Raw genomic sequence first — 18,396 nt, 5'->3', positions numbered from 1 at the left:
AAAAATGATATTTGTATAGTGGAAATGGTTGTTGAAATTGTGTATTTATCAAATACTAAAAAAACATTCTATTTTTTATGTTGTGGTTCTAATTGTTGATGTTTTGGCTGAGATCATCAGACAGCAGTTTGTTTCACATGTGAAAATGGGTAAGCAAACGCACACACAAACACAAGCAGGTCTCAATGTACAAAAATATGCATTGTTAATTGACTTTTTGCCCCTGCGTCCCTCTAGGAAGCATCAAGGCAAGTTGGAAATGAAGAAAAGTGGCAGTAAGAACGATGTGGCTGCATTCAAGGTTGCCAGTCAAGGGCGTATACACACACACACACACACACACATACCCGCACATTCATGAGCATGTTCACAACTACTGTCAGCCACAGAGGGAGGAGAACGAGGTGGTGAAATGAGAGCGTGTGGAGTGATTGTAAAGGACAGTGTGGCCCTGAGCTACACACATAGTTTTATTAAAGTCATAAATCATCATGACGACATGTTCCGTCTCATAAGAGGAGACTGTCTGAATGAGTAGGTTAGTGAAATGAAGACACTTTTTTATGTTTTTGTTTGCTGGTCAATTACGTGCTGCCACAATGTACTCACAAAAACTCAAGCCCGTTGACTTTCAATTTGTGAGGTTTTTTTTTTAAATTTGTGCATGTGAGAACGTTTTCTAGAAAGATTCTATTTTTTTTAATATATTCATTATATACAATAGGGATGGTTAGCCCATTGGCCTAAAACTTATCAGCATCCAGTTTTCCTCCCAAAAAAGTTCTAAATTGCCACTGGGAATGAAAGTGAGCACTACTATTTGTCCGTCTCCTTGACAAGGCTTGTGCCCTGTGATTGGCTGGCCACTAATTCAGGGTGTTCCCTGCCTGGCGACCATAGTTTAACTTATCAGCACAACACACACAAGTAGGAAGCAACTTGAACGTTAACACAGTGATACATTTATTATATACTTGTATATAAAATAAAAGTACAAGTGTTCATAGTGCAAAAGCATTCAGGTCCAATAGTATCAGTTGTGTACCGTATATAGTATCTATGATTCCCCACAATACAAAGGACAAAAAAAAAAAAAAACATCAGACATAAATCCATGATAGCAGGATTTTGCTTGTAGCAGTTTTTTTTCTTCTTTTTTTCAGTTTGATAATATCTTTGAATTCACTACTAGGAAGATGCACACAATATTTTTTTGCTTTCCTTTTTTTTCCCAGTATTAAGCAAAGGTTTGGTGTAAAACACTGAAATACAAAGTGCATTCTTTGAATATCACATGCTGCTAATATGTTAAGTTTTACCTCCAACTGCACAAACTACAGGTTGGAGCTGTCATGTCACACTTTCCCAGGAATATCGATTATTTACAACAGTAAGTGCTAATATTGATCACCCATTCTGGGTCGTACATTTTAAAACAAGAGGCTGATTAGCGTCAAAACAGGTTAAATAAGGCACACACAAGAGACAAACACGATAAAGTGATGTAGTGTAGTATATTTGTGAAAGAATAAAAATATCATTTTTATAATCTTGCACGGGCAGGCACCTTTGTGAAAAAGCTGAAACAGACTTAAGGCCTGTTAAGTTGCCACTCATGTTGTTGTTGAGGGGGTGTACACTATCATTTTGTATCGATTCCTCCATAATTTGTGGTCGAAACACAATGAAAATGTGTCGGTATATTCTTAATACGTATACCCTTCAATCCTTGGAGCCCAGTTTTTTAGTTTATATTCATTTATTTTTGTATCGGGGCTAATTAAACTAATTGAAGATTTTCAGTATTTTTGCCTGTAGGTTAAAAGTGAGTATGTAGTTGCACACTTGTGCTTGTTTTTAGATAAAAAGTTAAAATGATAGTGTAGTGACTGTAAAGCAGTATATCAATGCTTTGTAATATGAGATGAATGAACTCCATTTTCTCTTCAAATATTTCTCCGCAATGCACTATTTTTGACAGTGTATTTTATTTTTCAAGTGGGTTCAATATATGTGCCTCTCATTGCAATGATGCATGAGAAAATAAAGACAAGGCAGAAAGCCAACACATCGAAATCTTCGTTAGACGAATATATCTCATCTTTGTTAGCTGATTGCTGATTGCGTCTGGACTCTTGCATAATTGTGCAAAAACATTTCTTTTTTTGGCGGTCAGTAAAAAGCGATTAAGCGATAACACATCTAGATATCTTCTGGACATTATTGTTTTCATTTGGGAATGTTTCTAGTATCATTTGACTCTAAGCTGCTTTTTCCATTAGTGTTATCGAAATAAGGGTGACAGTAGAGCTGGAGTTAAGCAAGCTGTATTTAAATTGGATCGCTAAAACAGCGATAGAGTCCACTCCATTTATACTGGGAGGGCTGGCAGTAAATAAATATGTTTTAGTGCTGTTATCAGCAATGTTCTTCCTTTTTTATATAGTATGCAGTCATTATTGTGTTTCCCTGACACTTAGTAAAAACCGAACCTTTTGCAAATGTAAGTATTTTTAGCTACATCAAAGCACACTCTTTTGAATATGAGCAAATGTATCGTGTAACGTAATATTCATCAAACAGCTCTGACGTAAAATGTCCGACAAATGCCCTAGCTTGTTCCCATTGGCTCACTGCAGACATCAAAAGACACATATTATATGGTAGCTATGGAGAAAACCATTTGCACTCACGTGGAAAAGTGTCACAGGCTGCTGTCCTGATTGGGGAACTCGCCGGTGGGCTTCCTTTGTCGTGCCGAGTTGCAGGAAGTCAGTTTAGTGGGTGAAGGTGAAGCGTTGGCAGAAGAGTCGCTGCCACCACCTTCGGATCCCGACGATAGGAGAGGGACCGGGGGAGCCCTCTTCCGCCCCAGAAAGCCCACGTCCAGCACGCCCCTCTTCTTCGTACCTCCCTCCGTCTCGGCCTTGACCCCGTCTCCGGCGGCTCCCGTGCCTTCCCCTTCCTCGAGCTGTGCTTGAACCTTACTTCTGACATCGCCTCCCCCGGGAATGGGTGAGTCGAGGGGCTGCCGCAGAGATTCCTGACTCCCGGCGTCAGCCTTAACTCTGCCCGGGGTGCTCGAAACATTGTTGCTGTGGTTTGTCCACAACTCTATTGCAGACATCCTCCTTTCAATTTCTTCTGTCCCAAAATCACAGAGCGATCGTCGGGCATCCAAGGGCTGACTGGAACTTTGATCAACGCTGTCCAGGATTCCACGACTCAGGCTGAAGTTCTGGAAGTCTCTGTGGATAACAACGGAAGTAAGGCAATTTTGACCTACTTTGACTTGGGAGAAAAATACATTAAGTCATTCATTTTCTGAACTGTTAAATTCTCTATTGTTGCGGGCTAAATTATATTTAGCTTTAAATTTGATTAATTGTTCATATACTCATCAGTATGACCTGGAAAATCGACGGGTTGCTTTCTTTATCCTAAACTGATGGATTAGTTTTTTCTTTTTTTGCACCTGTTACCATGGAAGGACTCTGTTCTCCTGGCACGGGCCAGCAGGGGGCTCTCTCTGTATGGCCGCACAGCCCCGTAGCTCACTTGGTTCTCAGGGATGGCGTCTTGAACCTGCAACTGCACACTGGAAGAGTACGGAGACACCAATTGATGATACAACTGTTTGTGGAACGGCAGGTGTTCTTCCTCAAAACCGTATCTACCTTGAGCAAGATTCACGTAGGCATGTGGGGTGCAGAACTGATGGGGCGGGGCTAATATTTGGCGTGGCGCAGCGGGACGTACTCAGGTCGCATTGGTCCAAAAGCTGAAGTAGTTCCTCTTCCGTTGGACCGCCGACATCTATGAGAGAAATATGCATTGAGAACATATTATGAGTGGACAGTAACATTAACTCACTGGCTACCACTGACGGTGATAAATGTTGTCAAATTGCACTGAAACATGAGCATTCACCACTACAGTAGTCACTTTGGGTCAAATTAATTGGACGTGTGGCTGAGTTATTTTACGATCAAGGATTGGTAAAAATATTACCGCCAAAGGATGGTCATGCACCTCATACGACACGCTTTGAAAACCATTGCCAAAATTGCTTTCGGGTGCTTTGTTTGTTTTTCTGTAAGATTTGTTTTTAACACTAAGAGCAAATATGATTTAGCTTCATGATGCAATGCTTACCTTCTTTCTTCTTCTCTTCTCCTTTGTTAGCGGTGTCCATGGCAGTGGTCAGATCCCACAATTGGATGCTGCCATTGCCGTGACCGGTGAACAGGTAGCGGCGTGGTCTCGACCCCATCCGACTAGAACCCTCGCATTCCCGCACCATAAAGCAAGAGATGGTGGTCCCGTCCACAGACTGCACTTCACAGATTCTACGACCCAAAAAAAATGTAAACCAGATCGAAAGTAAAGAGAAGCATGATCCTGTACCATTGTCTGTTTTGCAGTACCTCTTTCCAGTCGATGAAAGCCTCACAAAGAGCTTATTGGTGATGGGGACGACCTTCTGGATGAATACTTGCTGATCGTCTCGCTCTCCAAACGGACCTGAGAGTATAATACGTCAACTCAACATGGAGACAAACATTTCAAAGCTTCCGGAAGAGATTTCTTTTCACCGATGTCATTTCCTGAACAGTAGCTGCCGTGGCTTTCCGTTTCTTCTAAGGAGAGTATTTTAAAAGAAGCCAAAGGGGTGGAGCCTGGCTGTGTGGAAATCATCCCTCGGAAGCGGGTCACCGTCCACGTACGAACATGGTTGTTGTCAGCGCACACTGCCGCCATCAGAAAAATGAATAACAGGTAAGAGATGTGAGATCTTTGCAGGATTCTTCATTCTTGCTAATTTTCCTGTCGTAGCTCCGCCCCCTCACCTGAGACCAGGTGTTTCTCAGACAACATTATCTTAGTCACTGGGCTCCTGTGGACAGTGAACGTCTGGAAGAGCTGAGGGCCCGAACCCACCGTCTCTGGATGCTGCACGATGACTCTGACTGCACCGCTGCTGGTCCCGTAGGCGATCTCGATCCAATTCCCGCTTACACCTGAAAAACGCAGACCAAAGGTGAACCACACAAAAAACTACTTTCATCAATTGGCTAAATTAAAGCTTGGTTGTTAGCCGAACAACTTCTTAGAACTGTGATACCGTCTACATTTCTAATTCGAGTAATACTTGAAAACTGACTGGTTTTAGGTGTGAGGTAGACCGACAATGCAGTGATGGCATCATTTGATGGGTCGTGATAAAGCTCTGTGACCAGGAGGTCGTTGTCTTTCATCCTCAGTGGAAACTTTTGCATATCTGACAAGAAGTGAAGGAAAGGGAATTTTTATATTTCACTACAAGAGATGGTGCAATTGCCAAAGATAGGGTGTGAGTGTGTGTACCAATGTAGTAGATGGAGCCATTGTTGCAGCCCAATAACAGGAAGGATCCGGCCGTGTCACAGCTAGTAATGGGAACAACATCTTGGACCTAGCATGCGTATGTAAAAATAGCAACACCGTCACTTTGAATGTTATAATGAAGTTAGATGTAACTAAATTAATTACACAAAACACAGATTGGATCTAATAAGAAGGGTACAACAATTAATTAAAAGTCATGGGATGCGCCATATTTTTCAGATGATAGGTCGTACCAGACAAAGGATACACGATGAAGAGGAAACAATGTATAAGTCCAACTGCAATTTAAGTTGCATTTCTGGGATTGCATTGTTTTATTTGATCAGAAATCAAGAACAAACATACTTTTAAAGTGACAGCAAAATCGATTAAAAAAAGACTCTTTGGTGGTAAAAGAGAAAAACAAAAAAGATCGTAAAAGTCTTATTTAGTATTAAATGCAGGCCAAACCCAACTATGAAAAGTGTGACTTATAGCCTGGAAAATACGGTAGTTTAAACACAGTGCAGATATCTCAACATGATTAGGTCAAGTTATGAATAGGAGTGTATCATTAATCTGTTTTTTTTTTCTCATATTCTAGTTCTCGGGCACCTGCAAGCGGAATGGCCAATTATATAGTGAAGCACATTTTGGTGATATGCTGAATTTGTGCAAATGGCAAAATTGACCCACTAAAGAGACTTCCAAGTATGTGAAATATTCACAAAGACATCCACACAATTACCTGCCAGTGCTGCGTGACAGCATTCCACACTCCGACCTTCCCTGTATGGCTTGTCGCTACAAGCTGATTTCCGATGAAGAAAAGATCATCTACAGGCACACCGAGGCTGAACACCCCTATTCGGAGAGAGATCAAATACAAACAAATCCATTGTATTTCCCCAAAGCATTGCAGGCATTTTTCATTGTCATCTACCTATCTCATTTCCGCTGCCTCCATCTTGGATACTCCAGAGAATGATGCGGCTTTCAGAGGCAGCTGCCACCATCTTGTCCTTGTCTCCGTGTGGGCCGCCAACCACTTTGGCGTTCAGTGCGATGCGTTCAATGGTCCATTCCAAGCAGGGAGATGAGAACACCTGTTGCCAGCCTGTGGATTCTTTTATCCTGAGGGAAACATTTAATTCATGTTTGAGAACACGACATATCTATCGTGTTTTTTTTTGGTAAGAATACCTGTAACAGATGACAAAGTGTGCATATGCTGCAACAATCCAGTTGTGGTGTCCTGTTATGATCAACACCTTGCGAGGGTCTGGTCCTAAATTGGAGACAGCCCACTTTAGATTAAATAACCTTCACATTACAAATAGCAGACCATTTTTTATCATTTTATTTACCAAGTTTATGAACTCCATCTAATCCCGGTGAGCAAGGGATGGGAGGATGAGGAGGGGCACCAACATAACTGAACCCCTCTGCACCACTCGGACCCGGACGCTCGTCACACGAGGAGGCGGACCTTGACTTATAATCAGGGATGGCTGACAAGAGAAAGTGCTGGTTTGTCAACTTGGATGTTTTCATAAACAGGTTTAAGCAGATTTCACCTGGAGCTGGAAGGTAGCCATGGAAGAGAACGCTACCACATGGAGAGCGGTCCAGTTCTTCACAGAGAAGAAGGCGGCGCACTATAATCGTAAACAAAAACATCAATGGTGATCAATGTTCCCTCTAAGCTGTGCGCAATTGTACACTACTCTCATCTTCTCTGCACAGCAGCAATCATATGGCGCGCAGTAAATAAAATCCAAACTTTTTTTATACCCCTTTCCTCATGATGACGCCGTTTACGTGGCAGCCAGTGGTAGTAGCTCTGTCCATTATTATGTTTTGTGTGGTTTACAGCATGTTTTACATGACAAATTAGAGGGAAGATTGATGGTGATTAAGTTTTTTTTTATTTTTATTATTATTACTAACGTATTCCCTCACACTGAATGTCAGTTTTCTGTTCATACAGGTATTGTATTGCTATACATGCACACGCCTTGATGAGTGACCACCAAGGTAACCTTTCCTATTCAAGTACTACAATGAGGGGAAGTTCCAACAGCAAATCTGGATGTAAAACAATCTAACAGTTCCTTTTGAGCGTGACATCATTCAGGTTCTGATGCATGAAAATTTGATCGATGCGGACAAAAATATTCTTTGCATATACTTACCTAAAGGAGTTATGCCATAGAATTCTGCTTCGTGCCGCAGAACGCTAATGTTGACGCCACTTTGGAGAAACGTACAAGTATAAATTTACTGATAAATTCTGAAAGACAACTGAGCTTTTCTGCGGAAATAGACTCTTACCGCAAATCCAGTTCTTTGGTTCGGAGAAAATTTAAAATTGGTGCAAAAGCGGTAGGGTCTCTGTCAATAAATATCTAAAAGAAATGTTGATAAAAGACCCTTAGTATGTTATGCTGCATCAGGGGGAAAAGTCATCTTATTTTGGATGAGTAAACAAACTCTTTACTTACAGCTCCAGTTTCATCCCGAAGAGTAGATATTCTTCCACTCAGCAGACTGCAACACAGAGACAGTAGTCAGCACCTGCATGTATCCATTTACATGCACCTATGTTGTCACAAATATCTGCAACATTTGTAAACGGTATTCATGAACATTCCATATTTGTTTTAAAACTTGCCAAATGTCACTGTTGTTGATTTTTTTTTAAATTATTTGTTTTTGTTTTTTTTGTGTGCAGCTGTACAGCAAATCATTCAGAAATCAGCTTTTTCCTAAGGGAAAAAAAAACAAAGGGCACCTTGTATTGGTGTGATGGAACTATGTCGAGGTGAGTTGATGAGCATCATTCTATCTGACCGGTCATTAATTTTATCAGTGAAGTAGATAGGGAAAACGGTTAATAACACTTTATTTAATAGGTGTATAAACCATGTATAGAGGAAACACTACCCAGCTTTACAGCAAATGGAGTCAGGCGTAATACAAAGCAGCACATTGATGAGATAATGGAACATGTTTACTTCTGTGCTGTGATAAAATTGCTTGAGTGCGCTGTCATGTTTCCGTAGGAGTACTGACGTCATATGCATGTCCCGCGATAACCACGCATGCTCTTATCGTAATAACAATGTAAATAAATAAGAGATTGTAGAAAGCACCTCGAAAAGAACGAGTCTGGGATCCACATGAGGGTCTGTCTGGAGGTGCTGAACCTTTAATACAAGAGACGTAGTCACGTTTTATTAATATTATTAAGCAGTAATGCAGGATGACAAATTGGATGCATACATAACCATGTTTCTCTAAATGCGTTGCAATTCCATCTCATGTTACACACCAGTATACATCTTATGTCTCCCACGGTACCCATCGGTCAGCACTTACCGCGTACCCCCCACGTTCAGCTGGATAATTTCCCCCATCCCCGCTGTCAGATCGTCGCCGTTGGTCGCCATGATGCGATTCGGGCAGAGTAGATCACAGTCTGGGCTTCTTTACCAGAGCTAGCATGCTAACGTTAAGATCGGGCGCCTCTCCCCTCGTTCAGCTGGTGTCCAGACCCCGCAGCCTGACACCCTCGCTCGCTTCTCTCCGCTCCATGAAAAGAGCCCTGATGCAGACGGGCAAAGTGTGGACACCCTTTGTTTTTGTATTCTGAGAAACAAAGAGTGGGATCGAGGGCATTAAAATTCAAAATCTTACCAGAATGCGCTCCCTTATTGTGCGTGGGTAGTTTGCATCACCGTCAGTATCTCGGGTTCATCGTAATTTTGCATTGCAATGTGAACCAGCTGTGTCAAGAGTACACAAGGCAAGAGAAGTATTGTCTATCGACTTCTGTTTTCGTCTCAAGACACTTCCGCTTCCGAGGCTCTCTATTTAATAGTAGGGATAAAATACTCGAGTATAATAGCTCATTCTAATTATTAATGGGTATACTGTGCACCAAGCATTTATACTTTCAATAGTCCCGTAGTATTTACTGATTTAATTCCGCAATTATTCCCAGAAAAGTAAGTTATTAATAAAGTAATATTAAATTGAATGTTGAAATACACTAGCATATTCAAATCAATTATTGGAACACGTTTTACATACGAACACGATTCTCACATGATATGGCATGCAAGTCGATATCAATTTTAACTTTTGAAAGGCCAATGGAATTGCAAAGTTAAATATAATTACAAATAAAGTGCGCTGTCTTTACATATCTTCAAAGTACGCTTTTTGTTCCTTTTATTTCTTTTTTTAAATTGAGAAACATGTACACATCCTTTACCGAATAATAACATACCTAATGTGGTAAAATTACTACCATACATCTATTTCAACAATAATAGTATTCTGTCTTAATTTCACAAAGAGACTATACTCATTTCTTTCATGCCTCTGGTTTAAAAAAAAACCCAATGAATGGTAATAAACCACCTAAAACTATCCCAATGCATTTTTCTGTGGTTTATAATAATCGATTCCACGTTTTAACCGGATGGAATTGTAATTTTCAGCGTCGCTCCAACGCAATGACGTCGAGACTGCGTCGTTGTTGCGCAAAGAAGTAGTCCTCGAGTCAGCTATCCCTCCCACTTGTGCCACAGGCGACTTGAATAGCAAGAGCATTTTTCTCGAGCAAGTCGTTTAAATGTCAACTTTTCACTACTTTTGCTGCTTGTTCGCCGCCTTTTCCACCAACATGTAATCCGCCAACACTTAACGGGGTCTCGACCTTCTGCTACACGGTAAACTCTTGCGTCTTTAGCGTTCTAGACTCTAGAGTCACGCTAGCCAAGTGTTTATTTACCTCTGCTGAGTTCGTTAATGGTGGAAGTTAGCGTACAAGTAAGACACGACGTTTTAATCGCTGTGAATGGACCGGAGTAAAAGACCTGTAGTGAAGTAAATGTACCGGAGTGATAAAGTTCTCGTGTTTTACTATTTAAACGAACTTTTCCGTGTGTTTGAGCTGAACTCGTTCTTGTCTCTAAAGAACGCTGGGAACAAGGAAGAAATCAACGTCTGGTCTTAATGCCTTTTTAACTTTTATTTTACCGTGTGTTTTGCACTGATCTCTCTTAATAATCTTAAAAGTACGTTCGCAACGAGGAAGAAGTGTTAAAAGTTGTGTCTTATTGTCTTTTCTGTGTCACGTCTTCCCACTTTAACCTATCTGTCATGTGTTTGCAGCCTCCGGGAATCTAAAGGCAGACCTTCTCAGAAGATGGATGTGTTTGTTGGAGGTCAGAGAAGTTGCTAGTTCGGTCGTCATTCACAAAGTTTGGCAGCAGGAGTGTAGAGGAGCACGGCCCAGTCTGGGGAAAGTGGTGCGATGATTGCGGAGGAGGCAGAGGGGAAAGGACCCCCGGCTGCAGAAGCCGACAAAGTGTCTGGGGGCCACATGTCTAGTAATGCTCGGCAGGTCCAAAGTGCCCCCCTCGCTCAGCCCCCTGCCTCCACTAACACCGAGGATGAGGATGAAAGCGAAGACGAGTCCGACATCCTGGAGGAGAGTCCCTGTGGCCGCTGGCAGAAGCGTAAAGAGGAGGTAAGACACATTTCACAGCTCCCTATCCAACTCGAATCCCCCAGACAGGCAACCAAAATCTGATTTTTAGCCAATACAGACTTGAGAAGCATTTTGTCCATCTGATTTTTGTGGTTTGCGGAAGTCAATGGTGGGTATCGATTTCATGGTTCTCACTAAAAAGACCACTAGTGAAAACTGATTGTCATATATTTTACCAATGTATACATTTTGCAAGCATTTTTGTGCAATACCAGGTTACGGCAAAGTCTTAAAATAAAATACATCAAAGTTCCCAATCTTGGTAAAATTCCTTTAAAAAGCAATTTGTCTTATACGACTTAAACTTTTTTTTATACATTTTAAATATGCAATGTCATTATATATTTTACGCATTTGCTTTCAATGGCAAAGACAGCCCTCCTGATTCAAATATTGATATTCTCCTCACACTGTTTATATATTTTTTTAATATATAAAGGTATGTTTATTATTTTTTTATATATATATTTTTTTTTAGGTCAACCAACGAAATGTTCCCGGCATAGATATGGCATACTTAGCCATGGACACCGAAGAAGGCGTAGAGGTGGTGTGGAATGAAGTCATGTTCTCAGAGAGGAAAAACTTCAAGTTGCTGGAGGTCAGGCCTAGTTTCACCACAAATTACTACTTAGAGGCAGATTATTTGTTGTGATTTTCCAACTAAATATTTGCATGGTATGTTCAGGAAAAGGTTAAAGCTGTTTTTGATCATCTGATCCATTTGGAACATGCAAATATTGTCAAGTTCCACAAGTACTGGATTGACACCAAGGAGAACCGGGCCCGGGTGAGTTGTTTGATTTCAATAAAGTACCTAATTCATCAGTCAAGAGAAAATATTTTGGAATTTAAATGTTCACACAAGTACCCATAACACAGAATTTCTCCTTTCTTTAGGTGATTTTCATAACTGAGTATATGTCATCGGGAAGTTTGAAGCAGTTTCTGAAGAAGACCAAAAAGAATCATAAGGCCATGAACGAAAAGGTAAGAACTGACTGGATTTGACTATTGAGGATCAGTATGTTAAATTTTTGGTACATTACAGTTGAGGGATCTCGCCTTTAGATGAGAAATTTTTGAATTGATTTGTATTAAACAATGCAGTGAATGTAAAGATGCTAGTTTTTATTTGTAATTACAAACACCTAATGTGTTTTTTTTTTAATTTCATGTCTGTAACCAGTTTTCCAAAAAAAATCTACATTTTAGAATCACATTCTTTTGGTTTACAGTGATGATTTTGTCACCCAAGCCGTTTGATAAGGTGTGTGTTGTTGTTGACAGGCTTGGAAGAGATGGTGCACGCAGATCCTGTCAGCTCTCAGGTTGGTCTCACGCTCCTATATCACATGCTTCCTGTGGAAATCATGTTGACAAGTCTCCGTTATCCTGCAGTTATCTTCACTCATGTGATCCTCCCATCATCCACGGCAACCTGACCTGTGACACCATCTTCATCCAGCACAATGGACTTATCAAAATCGGCTCAGGTATAAAAAACTGAAAAATGACTGACAGACTTGCACTATTTTTTTTCCAGTGTCAGTGTGACACTCACACAGTTTTCATTAGTTCCAGCATAATGATACACATTGATTGTCACTGCATTCTTTTAGAATTTGGTTAAAATATTTATTTTTGTATGGGTTCACAAAACACAAACTACAAAGACATAATTATCACTGCTTTTGCTATTGATTATTCACCTCCAACTGAATCTTATTTTTCTCTCTGCCCTGAGTTATTAATTATATAATTATCTCTTTTGCTCCCAGTGGGTCCTGACACTATCAACAACCATGTGAAGACTTGCCATGAAGAACAGAGGAACTTGCATTTCTTTGCCCCGGAATATGGCGGTAAGAGAAGGCTAAAAATCCCAGATGTTCTATATAAATGGCAACAACATGAGAATGAGGGACGTTTAAATATTGTTTAATGGTAAAATTCACACAGTTGCAGCAATAGAATAAAGTATATTTGCCTATTGGATTTTTGATACAATATATTTGTACGTACACTCTCTGAGAGGCTATTGTAACATGTCAGCTTTTTTCTCCACCAGCAGAGGGTGCTAGGGGAAGTGTCGGCAAGCAGACAAACGCTCCATTAAAAACTAGTTTCCATTTTTTTTAAATTCCCTGACAAAATGAAATCAGTGACCCTCTTATACCAAAGTAGGGATGTCCCAGTATAGTCTTTTTGACTTCCGATCTAATCCAAAATATGTTTTACTGATATCGATTCGGTGCCAAACTGATGCCCATATTCTTAGATCCGTAAAAATAATACATAATACATAGTGTAACTAATAAATGATGAATCACATTTTTTTCCATTAAAGTCAAGAAATGCTGTTTACAAATGTTACTACCAAAATAGACATGATCACTCATATTTGCCTATTGGCTTAATTTTCAGCAACCAGCAAGCACAGTGGTACTAAAACACACATGACTCCTGATCCGATCTTGTGACCAAATCCAATACCAATACAATATTCATTAACTCTCCTTTTTCAGTCTAGGGACAGTGAGGGACATTTTTTGGTTCTTATTTTCCTCTTTCTTGTTGTCTCACTGCAGCTGTCACTGACGTGAGCACAGCTGTCGACATCTACTCATTCGGCATGTGCGCCCTCGAGGTGCTGAAGTAAATCACAGACGGAATGGGAACTGACACATGCGTGATGGCCACACCATTTTAATACACTTGATGTGCATTGCAGATGGCCCTCTCGGAGATCCAGGTTAATGGAGAGTCTTCATACGTGTCTGAGGATGCTGTCAATACTGCCATACAACTGCTGGAAGACCCACTACAGAGGGTAATATCATAACATTGGGTGTATTTACCTTCATTCATATCAAGCTTTGTTGACGTCCGGAGTCCAACATACATTTTCACATATTTTTGTGGTGCGCGTTTCAGGAGCTAATTCAGAGGTGCCTGGATTGTGACCCGTGTACGAGGCCCACTGCCCGAGAGCTGCTCTTTAACCAGGCTCTGTTTGAAGTGCCACTACTGAAGCTGCTAGCTGCTCACTGTATTGTTAGTCATCAATGTAAGTTGTGTTGTTTCGAGGATAATGACAAATGTAGCTGTTATATAGTGTTTTGTGGCTTCAGTATTGCATCTCTGCTTTTTGCTGATGATGGAATGGCACTCTGGTTCACATCCATGTTTTTTTGTGATGGATTCCACTGGTTTTCTTATGTTTTGGAGTCTTAAGATTTTAGATATGTTTGCTAAAACAGGGATATTGCAAACTCATGTTGATGGTTTTGCAATTTTCCAGACATGATTCCAGAGAACGCCTTAGAGGAAATAACCAAGAACTTGGACCCAAATCTCGTTATCGCTGACAAAAAAGATGACGTTCAGCTCAAGTAAGAATATAAGCTTTCTGTCTTCTTTCAAAGATAATAAGTTCGCTGTCTATAAAAATAAAGGCAGTGAGCTTGCTTCTATGTAAAAAAAAACAACATATAAAGTATTATAGAGCTTATTTCCTTTACTTGTTTATTTGTTCGTGATTCTCTAGGCTCTCGCAATTTCCAGCCTTGGAGCTGGATAAATTCCTGGAGGATGTGCGGTAAGATAAAACGTCACTATGGGACGGAAATCTAATTGTTAATATTGTCGAACATGACTTGTTTTAAAGTATTTGCTTCCAAATTATTAGTGCATTTTGTGCAACTATTATTTTCAAATAATGCTCCATCATTGCACATGAATCCATATTTTACAAGGTTTGTCTTTTGCAGGAATGGGATTTATCCCCTAACAGCATTTGGCCTTTTTTTGCCAAAGCACCCACAACAGCGAAATGTTAAATCGCCCATTGTCGTCCCTTTGGTCAAGTCTCCCACACCTGAGCCTGCAGAGCTTGAAACAAGGCGGGTGTGTATGACACAATTTATATTTTCTGGACACAGGTGCAAGTGTCGTCAAACCATTTTCTGTCTCCTGCAGCTCATTCATGTGCAGTGTAACGTTGAACTCGTGGAGGAGGGACCCAAATATCATGTAAATACACAAAATCTTTGATAATAAACTAGATACTGCATTTTATACATACAATTTTTTCTTCCTTTCTAAACGACACCAGAGTAATACAATGTAATCTTTGTTTTAGCTGACATTACTCCTGAAACTGGAGGACAAGCTGAACAGGCATCTAAGCTGTGACATGTTACCTCGTAAGATCAACCCGTCCAACGCACACACACACACACACACACACACACACAGCATATTTACATAAAGGTACAAAAAGCTTGGGTGTATGAATAGAAGTTAGAAGAATGTCTTCCTATTATTTTGGTTGGTTATGACACCATTGCATATCACAATTGTGATCTCCCATTCAAACCCCCCCTCGCTCAGTGTTATTATTGAACCCATATGTGTGCACTGAGGCATGTGTGAAAATGAACGTGGAATGCCCAACAAAGCGCGCTAACTATGTTCAGCAGGAACCATCTACTAGACTAGAGCCTAACATTCTGGAGCTTATCAAATGTTGCAATTTTTGTACTTTTTAATTACTTTAAAATCCCCAAATGAAGAAATATTTTCAGAAAATTATATTAGGTACCTTTTTGTATCATAGCCATTCATGTTTACTTAATGCGATCGGATGGGGATGGCAGAATGATATGTACAACAGGCTAAATAATAAATGTGGGCTCGCACAGGTATGTGTGACATGTTGAACTTTGCAAGTGGTTGAGAATCCGGAGCCGAGGCAAGGCTGCAGCTGACAGCTGTCGCCCCTTGTGTCGAAATGTGTCCGTCTTTTCGCTACTTGCAGTTTCCTGTGTCACTGACACTTCATCTCCTCATATATCTTTCTCACAAAAACTCTTTCTTGCATAGTGCGGACCCAGAGCCGTCTAAAATCAAATTGCCATGTCATTTTGAGCCTTATAGGCAGACATATACTTTGTTTTGATAGTTGTAATGCTACATGATTGCAGGTATGTTAATTAGTTCATTTTTAAATAACATGAATATTTCTCTTGACATAACTGCACCAGCAAGGCATAATTTTGACGAAATATGTTTACTTATTGCCAGTTTGGGTTGCAGATGAAAATGTTGAAGATTTGGCTGGAGAATTGGTGCAACTGGGCTTCATCTGTGAGGTGGGTCAACTGTTTTTAATAGCGTTACATTGACTGTGCGATGGTTTTAGTGTTAAAGTGGCCTTTTAGTTGATTCCACTTTAGGAATCTGATCCACAATTGCTATTATACAGTATGCACTCTTAGATAATCGCACCCACCCACGGTAATGTAGTGTAGTGTCAATGCCGCACTGTAGGGAAGAGTGCATTTGCACATAATTAAAGTATTCAAATCATTCTTCATAAATGTATTATGTCTGACATGTTTTTCTCTGCAGATGGACCAAACCAAAATAGCCTCACTCCTTAAAGAAAGCTTCAGTCAAGTTTTTGACTAGCACCATAGGTTCTCCACACCACAACAAGTCTGTTACATTTTCCCCATAAAAGCACTCAATATGCTGGATTTTCTTTATTTTTATTTTTAAAAGGTATAAATAAGTCTTAATTTTGAATGTGACCAAAAATGTGTATGTTTCTGTTACATCACAAATGAACTTGATAAGTGCATTTAAAATGGAGTTGTTCACATGTTAAGTGTGATTCAGGATGGATATATTTACCCAAAGACAAAGTGATGCCAAATAAGATAGAATGTGCCTTTCTCTGTCGTTTCACATGCGTGGATCCATCCCATTAAGTGATTCTCATTTGAGGGTTTTTTTCTATGACACAACATTCCTTATTTTGTGACTATTGTATTGGGTTCAAAGTATTAGTATCAAACCTGCAGTTTGGAAAGCAACAAATCCCAACGGCTGAATGTGTGGTTATTTAGCAAGCCTATAGAACAAGAGCACGCTTGTTTTTGACACGTGTGTCTGTTAACTGTTGCCATATGAGCCAAGTACTGTTACTGAATATCTCTTGGTTTTTTGGTTTTTTTTTTTTCGTTACACTAAAAACCTCTCACTTTGCTTCATTCACATATTAGTTGTTGTTCCATTCCTACATACACTAAAATCAGCCATCCCGGCGGTATTGTTAAAAATGGCTTTCCGTAGCATCCTTTTCATGTCCGTTTGGCGTGTTTTATTTATGGTACAGATATTTTGTGGAATGCATGGTCCCTTTTTTTGCCCCATCATAGTTTCTGAGCTACTTTGTAAAGTCCTTTTTCAGTTTGTGGGAAATCTAGATTTATTATTTGATTAATCTGTTGGTTTGACTTTTTTTTTTTCTTTTGCATTTTGTCTTCAAGCTAGTTTTTTGTCCCTCTATAAATCACATTACCGGGATTAAGATCATGGAAACTCGTACATATTCATGATATCCAATTTGTTATATCAAAAGTATTTTTACAATAGGAGTCAATTCTTGTAATCTTTGTTAGTCAGAGTCAACTGTACATTATTGCTGAAACAAAAATGTAATATATTTAATCCAGTTTAACTTTGACACAGAAACTGTATTGTTTTTAATGCCACTCGACTTTTTGTTGAGTTTTGTCGTGATCCGTCTGCACAGAAACGCAGGTACCAAAAACCTGACCACGTGGCTAATTTGCACAGGCACGGGTCATTGTTGCCCCCAAAGAGTTTATTTTTTTGTGTTTCTTCCAGCCTTTTATGATTCGGTATTGAACCAAAAAGCCATGTTACTGATACGTGCAGCACTTTCCAGCATTGTGAATTAATTTCTGGTCACCAGTGGTTTTGCGGTAGAGTAACTTTGCTCAGAAGCTGTTGGTTGAATTCCATACAGTTTGACCTTACAAGAGCAATTAATCCTAGATATTCCATTGAAAGGTTCCAATTGTTAAACCCATCCAACAAACCTGCCAGGACAAAGAGATTTATATTCATTTTAGTACATCGGTGGTGTTGAATTGGTTATCTTATTCATACTTTGAATGTTTTGATTTTGTTCATGGTGAGAACATTTTTATATGCCCCACACAATTCCTACTAGAAAAGTGGATCATGAAAATATGTGCAAAGTACAACTACTATTTCAAATAAATTTGGGGAAAAAGGTTTTTATTTTGTTACATTTGGTGCATTCATAAATTATATTTTATCTTGAGGTTAGTACCCCCAAAATAAGTCAAGTCACTAGAAGATTAAGATCAGAAGATATTATATTTGTATTAAAAATATATACAACCTATATTTACTTTTTAATTATTAATTGCATTAAAAACAAACTTCTCAATAATTCTCACAATTTGCTTCTATAATACATGTATAATATAATAATTATAAAAACTTGACACTATAGAGCAGACATGGGCAAACTACGGCCCGCGGGCCACATACGGCCCGTTAGGGCTTTTAATCCGGCCCGCCGACGTTGTCCAAATAATTTTTTTTAAAAATTTATTTTATTT

At 39.7% G+C, this 18,396-nt stretch overlaps 2 protein-coding genes across 4 annotated transcripts; one reads left to right on the top strand and one right to left on the bottom strand.

The window, feature by feature from the left end:
* Nucleotides 1–1,089: 1,089 nt before the first annotated feature.
* kctd3 (potassium channel tetramerization domain containing 3) lies at nt 1,090–9,204 on the bottom strand. The gene is made up of 20 exons (XM_077713634.1): nt 9,067–9,204; nt 8,749–8,974; nt 8,523–8,576; nt 7,872–7,917; nt 7,702–7,775; nt 7,563–7,621; nt 6,945–7,025; nt 6,735–6,878; nt 6,571–6,655; nt 6,311–6,501; nt 6,116–6,231; nt 5,368–5,455; nt 5,165–5,281; nt 4,851–5,021; nt 4,596–4,751; nt 4,428–4,524; nt 4,156–4,349; nt 3,678–3,816; nt 3,476–3,598; nt 1,090–3,248 (listed from the first exon to the last, which is right to left on the bottom strand). Exons 2-20 carry the CDS (start codon nt 8,817–8,819, stop codon nt 2,705–2,707), a joined length of 2,550 nt encoding a protein of 849 aa, XP_077569760.1. The 5' UTR covers nt 8,820–8,974; nt 9,067–9,204; the 3' UTR covers nt 1,090–2,704.
* A 707-nt stretch (nt 9,205–9,911) lies between these two features.
* On the top strand, nt 9,912–18,045 carry LOC144194510 (nuclear receptor-binding protein-like). 3 transcript variants are annotated; one of them, XM_077713627.1, is made up of 18 exons: nt 9,913–10,106; nt 10,552–10,909; nt 11,409–11,531; nt 11,619–11,720; nt 11,831–11,920; nt 12,221–12,261; nt 12,332–12,426; nt 12,712–12,795; nt 13,522–13,580; nt 13,665–13,763; nt 13,868–14,000; nt 14,235–14,325; nt 14,481–14,531; nt 14,704–14,839; nt 14,912–14,965; nt 15,075–15,138; nt 16,031–16,086; nt 16,346–18,045. In XM_077713627.1, exons 2-18 carry the CDS (start codon nt 10,694–10,696, stop codon nt 16,403–16,405), a joined length of 1,554 nt encoding a protein of 517 aa, XP_077569753.1. In that variant the 5' UTR covers nt 9,913–10,106; nt 10,552–10,693; the 3' UTR covers nt 16,406–18,045. The 3 variants fall into 3 exon arrangements, with proteins under 3 accessions (XP_077569751.1, XP_077569753.1, XP_077569752.1); XM_077713626.1 differs by having other exon boundaries at nt 16,019–16,086; XM_077713625.1 differs by having other exon boundaries at nt 9,912–10,106; nt 14,704–14,965.
* Nucleotides 18,046–18,396: the final 351 nt, after the last annotated feature.

This window comes from Stigmatopora nigra, chromosome 3, assembly GCF_051989575.1.
Source record: "Stigmatopora nigra isolate UIUO_SnigA chromosome 3, RoL_Snig_1.1, whole genome shotgun sequence".
Classification (NCBI taxonomy): domain Eukaryota; kingdom Metazoa; phylum Chordata; class Actinopteri; order Syngnathiformes; family Syngnathidae; genus Stigmatopora; species Stigmatopora nigra.
This window is presented reverse-complemented; position numbering and strand designations above follow the sequence as displayed.

What these genes read in the sequence shown, in the direction of transcription:
- kctd3 (XM_077713634.1), bottom strand. Translation starts at nt 8,819, where the DNA reads ATGGCGACCAACGGCGACGATCTGACAGCGGGGATGGGGGAAATTATC. An exon ending in TGAGAAACACCTGGTCTCAG is followed by an intron (nt 4,752 to 4,850) that starts GTGAGGGGGCGG and finishes TGATGGCGGCAG; the next exon opens with TGTGCGCTGACAACAACCAT. An exon ending in CTACGTGAATCTTGCTCAAG is followed by an intron (nt 3,599 to 3,677) that starts GTAGATACGGTT and finishes GTACTCTTCCAG; the next exon opens with TGTGCAGTTGCAGGTTCAAG.
- LOC144194510 (XM_077713625.1), top strand. Translation starts at nt 10,694, where the DNA reads ATGATTGCGGAGGAGGCAGAGGGGAAAGGACCCCCGGCTGCAGAAGCC. An exon ending in ACTTATCAAAATCGGCTCAG is followed by an intron (nt 12,427 to 12,711) that starts GTATAAAAAACT and finishes TTTTGCTCCCAG; the next exon opens with TGGGTCCTGACACTATCAAC. An exon ending in AACTGGGCTTCATCTGTGAG is followed by an intron (nt 16,087 to 16,345) that starts GTGGGTCAACTG and finishes TTTTCTCTGCAG; the next exon opens with ATGGACCAAACCAAAATAGC.